This window comes from Osmia lignaria, chromosome 6 (genome assembly GCF_051020975.1).
Source record: "Osmia lignaria lignaria isolate PbOS001 chromosome 6, iyOsmLign1, whole genome shotgun sequence".
Lineage (NCBI taxonomy): Eukaryota > Metazoa > Arthropoda > Insecta > Hymenoptera > Megachilidae > Osmia > Osmia lignaria.
Genome location: NC_135037.1, coordinates 6,956,576 through 6,964,394, shown reverse-complemented (window position 1 = coordinate 6,964,394; position 7,819 = coordinate 6,956,576). Strand labels below are relative to the sequence as shown.

The 7,819-nt window shown below is 44.7% G+C and overlaps 1 protein-coding gene across 2 annotated transcripts; it reads right to left on the bottom strand.

Moving 5' to 3' along the window:
- Positions 1–289: 289 nt before the first annotated feature.
- apd-3l (apidermin 3 like) lies at positions 290–7,360 on the bottom strand. 2 transcript variants are annotated; one of them, XM_076688643.1, is made up of 8 exons: positions 7,240–7,360; positions 5,114–5,462; positions 4,677–5,033; positions 4,459–4,602; positions 1,785–1,941; positions 1,606–1,704; positions 1,407–1,523; positions 290–1,331 (listed from the first exon to the last, which is right to left on the bottom strand). In XM_076688643.1, the coding sequence occupies exons 1-6, from the start codon at positions 7,249–7,251 to the stop codon at positions 1,698–1,700; spliced, it is 1,026 nt and encodes a 341-aa protein (XP_076544758.1). In that variant the 5' UTR covers positions 7,252–7,360; the 3' UTR covers positions 290–1,331; positions 1,407–1,523; positions 1,606–1,697. The 2 variants fall into 2 exon arrangements, with proteins under 2 accessions (XP_076544758.1, XP_034173904.1); XM_034318013.2 differs by lacking the exons at positions 290–1,331; positions 1,407–1,523; positions 1,606–1,704; positions 1,785–1,941 and having other exon boundaries at positions 3,059–4,602.
- Between the last annotated feature and the right edge of the window lie 459 nt (positions 7,361–7,819).

Below are 7,819 nucleotides of genomic sequence, written 5' to 3'. Positions count from 1 at the left end.
CAAAAAGTGGTCACAGATTTTGTAAAAAGTAATTTGTTTGTAACACAAAATTTATTGTTACATTATTTTAAAAGATACAAAAATTTACATAAATATAAAAATTTGATGAATTTTATGAAAATTTACGAAATTGTAGGAGACAAATCTATGATTCGGAAAAAAATGTCGGTTCTTTTTTGTCATTATGTAAATTTTGGTATCTCTTAAAATAATGTAACAATACATTCTTTGTTGTAAACAAATTACTTCTTACAAAATCTGTGACCAGTTTTTGTGTTGCCACAAGAAACCATGAAACTTTTCCCTAAGATATTTTCTTATATCTGCGATAATTTCCGAGATTCCATTTTTTTACTGAAACTTTAAGGAGTGATTTCATCCCCTAAAGTTGCGACTGGGCAGTTATAAAAAAAGTACATGTCTCTTATTTTCACTTCGATATGTTTCCTTGTAAGACATTACAGCAAAATGTGATATCATTTATTACAAATCCCCTCTGGGCTCATCAAAACATATTACAAGTACACTCGGAACGTGTTGAAAGCTGTGTATAACTTCAAAAACAAGACTCGAAACGAACGAGCAAACTACAAACGAAGACGCATCACGGTGAAAGTGTACAGCTATCTCTGAGAGAAAATTCGGTCGCAGAAGCAGTGCAGTGGTGAATCGCTGGAAATGGCTCGTAAGAGGAGCGTGCAAGTTGGGGGGTTGTTTACAGCACGTACTTAAATGACTGCTTTAAGAGATGATCCAGCTCGAGGATTCAGTTGTTGATCTCGCTATGTGCTTAGAGGGAACACGACGACAAAGAGCCGCTTTTCTGCTCGCGTGAAACGAGTTAAAAGCCTTGCTCCTCATCGTTTTCCTTTAATCTGTACCGAGGAATTAGCTCAACCAGATTGCATCTTTTAATCGCGTGAGAATGTTTTAGGACTGCCTTCATTCTTAGGACGATTTTATCTAGAATTCGTCCAATAGTTTTCATTTCTTCTTGGAAAATAAAATGAAGAGTTATTCAATTTGACAAGCATCGTGTCTCCATCGAGGGTTGAAATGTTTTCTCGTTTTAAAATAAAATCTCAGCCTTTCCTTTGTTGAAGTGCTTCCGTTCTTGCGTCGGACAGTTACGGAGATTTTGACAAACAGACGCTTTCGAAGAATGATAAAAAACGCTTCTTCGCCTCGTCTCGGACGATCCGCTTTACCATCCGCTAGTAGATTTAGTCGAGTTGTGCGGGTTAGCACGCACTCGATGCTTTTTATTTTATTCGCGGTCAGTTGCAGAGCAGGAAAATCCTGGACCACCTAGTCCGCTGGTACTCGTGAACCTGGAAGAGATTTAAAGCCCTTTTAGCGACGGTTAAAGCCGTATTTGTGGCCGAGTCGGATTGGGAAGTTCGAACCTCTTTTCCGCGTCGAATAGGATGGGTCAGCAATGGACGATCAGTTTTCCATTTGATTAGAATCCTCGGTTTCAATTTTCCCATGAATACTGCTTAGCCCGTGGTCTTTTTTCAAATCTGTTTAATAAAGCAACGATATTGTTATTATGAAATAAATAATGAGGAAAGTTGACGTTTAGAATAATTGAAAGGATTTTACCATGATGTTGTTGTATCGTTTCAGTGGTCTGGATATTGTTTCACAAAGCACGTCTGTGTCCTTTTGTCCCTTAACGATTCGTAGCCGACCTATCACCCTCTGTAATCATCGAGGAACCAATTACCGTTTTCGAAGTGTCGTGACGTTAGAAAGAGGAACGTTGTGGCTTACAAAGTTACCTTTGTGAGCGTTCTGTAACGTAACACTGTGCTATCTTCGTCAGAATAAATTTTGAATATCGAGATGTCATCGACGACCATCTTGGTGAAAATTTGTCCAAGTGTCTTTTAAAGAATCTGAGGTCCAGGATGTAGTTCGGTGTTGAAAAATGATTAGCTGAAATATTAGGAAAATTTGTTAATTATAAAATTAAAACGAGATATACAATATTCTAATTGATTGAACTTGTACCAATGTTTTATCCAAATTGTCGAAGACATGCTAATGAAAGGCGATAAACGAATTCATGATTATGTATTCGGCAGGCTTGAATTGAAAAGAATAGTGTCTTTTATAATTCGAAGTTTTTAATCAAAATACATATTTCATAAGTGAAAGGTAGGACAGGATGAAACGGTCTAGCCACTTCGTCTCAACCAAATTATCTTCCATGAATTATTAATAATCCAGCCTTATTTCGTGGCAGTTTCTCGACACCGATTAATGTAACTTTCGTCTGCACCAGACTCCGTTTCCTCGTTATCTTTATTCCATCTTTTCTGATATCTCTGTTGACCCGTGTCGATTTTCTTCATCGTCTCGTGAGACTGTCAAACATTCGCCTCGACGACTTTTATATCCGATATCACAGAAGAACGAACTTTTCCAAGTTATTTTAGCTTTCTATCTTCTTCCAGTACCCTTCGATAAAGTTATCCCCTCCCCGGGAATCGTACGGAACGACTTGAACAGTGAGAAAATCTTTCCACTTAATTCACATTTCCACATCGTTGAGTATTTATTAGCTCACTCGACGATTGGTTTCGTTTCGAAAGAACATTACAAGTTTTTCGAAATTTCAGTAATTTTACAAGGGTCATTTAACACGTTCACTGTCATGGTAATCATTTCTGATCATCACTGTTTACTTAATTTATTTAAATAATTAAAAAATTCTAAGTAATAAACTGATTACTATTAGTAATTTGATTAGCAAACTAATGCTTGATATTTTGATTACCACTTATAGCCACTAACCATCAAATTGTTAATACACTTAATAATAGATTAATTGAACACTTTAATTAACGCTTGTATAAGCAGCCGAATATAATATTTACAATTTTTATTTTTTAAAAAGTATTCAAGTACTGAATATTCGAAGAGATTTCGCAATAATTTCTGAAGAGCATTAGACAATTGTACAAAGGAAAAACAGAAATTGATTAGGTAAGGGTTAAATATGGGTGGAGATAATGAAATAATCAGAGATGAGTTTTAAATACTGATGCTTTATTTTATATAAAGTATTGTATAAATGTATAAACGCTATAAATATGTGGTATCTATCTATGGTGGTGGTGGGGTGCTAGTCGTGATCGCAAAGAAAGGGTATGACGAGGGCGGGCGGGGTCGGGGGCCGGCAGCGGCGCGCCATCTATTTACATTCATTCACTCACGGGAAGGGCTGACCTACCATAATCTACCGGTCTCTCTCTTTCGCTAACATATAACACGATTATATAATATATGTGTAATGTGTGTATATATACGAGTACACATATAGCAATAGTGTGTGTGTGTGCGCGCGTGTGGCAATGCGTTCATGTATATATATATACGCGAAGGAAGTAATAGTAATAGTATGTATACATGTATATATATATATAAAGAGAGAACATATATATGCGCATGGACGAGTAATGTAAATAATAATATGTATGCTTGAGAGTGCGGCAGTGAGTATAACAACTTGTGAGACCTATTTCTAACGAACCTATCAGGATCGGTAGCGTTCGGTCTCATCGGAAGAGAGAAAAGAAAAAAAAGAGAGAGAATAGTAAATATATGTGTGTGTGAAGAGCGGCGGCCTTACGATTGGTGGAAGACGTAAGTGAAAATAAAAAAAAAAATATAAGAGTGCTGCCGGAGCAACGGTGGGTGTTCAGAAAACAGAACAGACCCAGTTGGTCCAACGACGAAGCGCCAAAGCTTGTCCACTTTGGATCCATGGCGGAGGCGGCCGGGTCGAACGTGTTTCCGTTGTTCGTTTTACTTGTTCGTTCTGTGTGTTGGCGCGACTGACTCAGGATCGTTCGTAGGACGAAAGCATCGACCGCTGAACCAATTGCCGATCGTTTCGTCGATCGGGCTTTGTCGACGTGATAGATCGCGACGTAGATGTAAATCGTCGTCACGGAACTGTTAGCCGTGGCTGGCAATCGCGGCTCCGTTCGGCTACCTCTGTCGCGTACAATTGATGAATGGAAATTGACTAAATTTGACCCGTGCCTCGTCTTACGAGATGGGGACGAGTGGTTTCGTCGACGGAGGGATAGAACGAGACGAAACCGCGGATCACGAATGGCCGGTTCCACGGTTCTACACTTCCCGGGGAGATCTAAGCCCGTGATCGTGGAAGTGATAGCACGGCCCAACAATGCCGGGCTTCCGTCTCGCGCTTCGTATCGTGTCTCGATATATACCGACTGGACTTGTGATTAATATTCCGACTATATACCGACTACACCACTAACGCCGGCGTTATTCACCATGTTCCCAGATTGGACGAAGCTTTGGGAAGAAGACCGTTGAGCGCGTTTGAGGATCGTTCGAGACCGGTATGTGACTGTGGTGGGTTTGCCGCCGTCGCCGAGCCGAGATCGCTGGGGCTTTAGAACGTCTAGTACTTGCCGAGTCCCCCGGGGATGATAGCTCCGTGGGAGCCGAGTCCGGCGTGGATGGCGCCAGATGGGCCGTTGATCACAGCAACACCACCGTCGTGTCCGCCGATTCCGCCAGCGATTCCACCACCACCTCCGACAACAGCGATGGCACCTGATTGACGTAATCATTATTTTTAACTATCTTATGTAATTATGATATATGATTTTTGTGAACGGAATACAGACCAGCACCGCTAAGACCGGCAAGGCCAGATGGCGCAGCAGCAGCAGCAGAGCCAGAGCTTCCGTCGTCACCGTTGATGTTACCGCTTCCAGCGTAGAAGGCAACACCACCGTAGGATGGTCCAACCAAGTTAGCGCGACCCTGAGATCCTCCCACAAGGGTGGAGGTACCAGCAGAGGCACCGACAGCGGTGAATGGACCAGTGGCGGGTCCAACGAGACCAGCTGGCCCGGTACGAGGTCCACCAACGTTCTTGGCACCTTCTTGGGGTCCAACGATGTCAGAGGGGCCGGTTTGGGGTCCAACGTTAGCCTTGGGTCCTTCAGCGGGTCCAATGTCAGCCCTGCCTCCGATCACTCCTGCATATTGGACAGAAGAAGCGTGAATCCCACCGAGATCCCCGGTACTCGTAATCCATTTCGTTCGGAAGATTACGCACCACCAGAGACGATTTGTTGTACACCAGCAGCACCAGCCGCCGCCGCGGATCCAGCAGCGTAGCTGGCACCAAGGGCTGGGGAAGCCAAGCTGGACGCTCCATCTTGCAGAGATCTGGCGGCACCAGCACCTGCCGCGAGTCCACCGGTGAGACTAGCACCTCCTCCGACGGCCAGGCCAACACCTCCACCTCCGAGACCGACGCCTCCGAGACCAACGCCTCCGAGACCAACGCCTCCGAGACCAACGCCTCCGAGACCGATCCCACCATGTCCACCACCCAGAGCGTAGCCACCTCCGTGAGCGATTCCGGCGCGGGCCGTCGCCACTGCCAGACAGGCGAACACAATCTGCGAAACCGGGTCAGTTCTAATTAAATATTTTCTTTTTCAAACGCGCCCGATAATCAATCGAACGGTGAAATCATAGATAGAAGACTAAACTCGGTTCACGGAAGCAACCGAGGATCCCGACTATCGCCGCGAATTCAGACTCCCATTGGCTTGGCACCGATTACCAACCGACTCTAACATAACTGCGCTGGCTTTCACTTTCGATACTTGCTCGACGGGCGCGAGCGCGCGAGCGAGCGTATAGAATCGGGAAACGGTCGCTGGGAAATCGTCGTTCCGATCGGCTTCGAGCCACGACGGTTTCGTTTAATATCAAAGTCCACGCTAGGCCGGATGCAAGTCGAGCGTGGAATTTCGTAACGTGTGCCGTGGCGCGGCGTAACGATTCCCAGTCCGGGAAAACTGCGGCTCGAAACGCCGTGAACGTTTCGCAAGCAAAGCGATACCCAGCCGATTACGACTATCCACCTCTTCACCTCCCGAACTCGCGATCAATCGACCCGTTTACCACGTCTAACCACCATATTAGGGGATGAAATACTTTCGAGTCTTTCGCAATATTCCCGCACGAATTTACCGTTAAGTAGATTTGTAATTAATAGAACAGCGATATCGTTCAATCAAGGAACGGATAAAAATCCGTGTTTCTCGTTCGTTCTAGAAATCGGAGAGAACAATTTCGAGTTAACGCGAATCGATCACGACATTTCCACCGGTGATTTTTCTTCCTATTACTGGAAACGACCGGTTACGAGCCGTTGTACCGGGAATCGATCGGAACACTACCACGTAACACAACCGAAGCGAGAGAAAATCAGTGAAACGAACGGAAGAACATTCGATTCCGTAACGATGTTGCTATAAAAGAGGAAAACGTTTGCTTCGATAAAAGATGAATTGATAAAATCCCGAAATATTATGAATCTGAATTCTTGAACCTCGTTGTCTAGCTGTTATGCATATACATCTAACGACTATCGCGAAACTTTCACATCCCGTTTACTTGGAAGCCGAGTAGTGAACCCGTGTGACGTGGTCGACCGCGCGTTCTCGCGACCCAACGATCGGAAAACGACCGAATGCGACGTCGAACGGCTTTCGAAATCACTGCTCTTAGGTAAATAAGACAATCTATTCGAATTGACATAACGTGTACTATTTTCAGATGACAGATGCGAGGCGGACAGAGATGAAACGGAGATGAAACGATCCGAATGCGGTGTTCTTGAATGAAGATGCACCGGTTGATAGAACCGGTCACGGGGTTCGGTTTGTTACTCAATGACGATGATACTACTGCAACCGGTTTTGCGAGACGGTCAGTGTACCGTGCAACCGGAGATTTCTTGCCGCATGAATGGAACGCGTAAGAAGGACAAAGTCGGGAGCGTTTGGTTGGTATCGCGGAGCAAACAGGACGAGACCGAGCCGAGAGCCGTGACATTGAATTACCGAGTTCGGCGTCTACTTGTCTGCGGCGAACGTAGCGAAATCGGGTAAAACATTGTAACGTTTCAAGAGAGCTTTACAAGTTACCAAGGAGTTTTAACTAAAAAGAGATTTGATGAAAATAATTGTAAATCGTTCGAAGGAGATATCTCGAGTAAAGAGCTGATGGCTCGTGAGTCGAGAGCAAAGTTGATGAAAGTTAAAACGTTTCAATGGAAAAGTGAAACCGCTGAGATGGCGTGTACGTTAGATGAAAATTGGTAATCAAGAACGATTGGACGAAACACCCCAGGAAATATCGGCAACCCCGTGGTGGCATACTCACAAAGGCCTTCATGTTTGGTGTGTGTATGGTGGGCTGGTAGTCCGGTGAATGACTGACTTGGGCCGGGCCGAGGGGCCTTATATACGCCTAACTCTACTCTGGCTACGCTCCACAATCACCATCCTTTCGAAAGCAAGGCGCTCCACCACCCTCCCTCCAGAAAAACTATAATCCACGTCGTAGCAGCGGAGTGCACAGTCCTAGCTAGTCCCACCAGCTGCATTAGGGGACGAAGAGGGGACTTTACACAGACGATATAGAGGTTGCCGTTGTAGGTTCTGTTCACGGGTATACCACATCAGAACAGCCTCCTACTCCACCCGCCCCACCATCTTGGCCTACACGCTCGGCATCCACACGGCAGGCCACACCAAGTGCAACCAGGCACCACCCGGGTTACCTGGTCACCTACGATATACAACAGCTCTCTCGTGTAACCGTGCTAAAACCTAGCAAACGAGAGAACGCAATTCCTGCAGAAATCTTACAATCTTGCCTACAACACCAGCTTGGACTAATTATTTTATCATTAGTTTTGTCTGAAGAACTAATCGATGCTCTCTTCTTGGCATCAACTTCT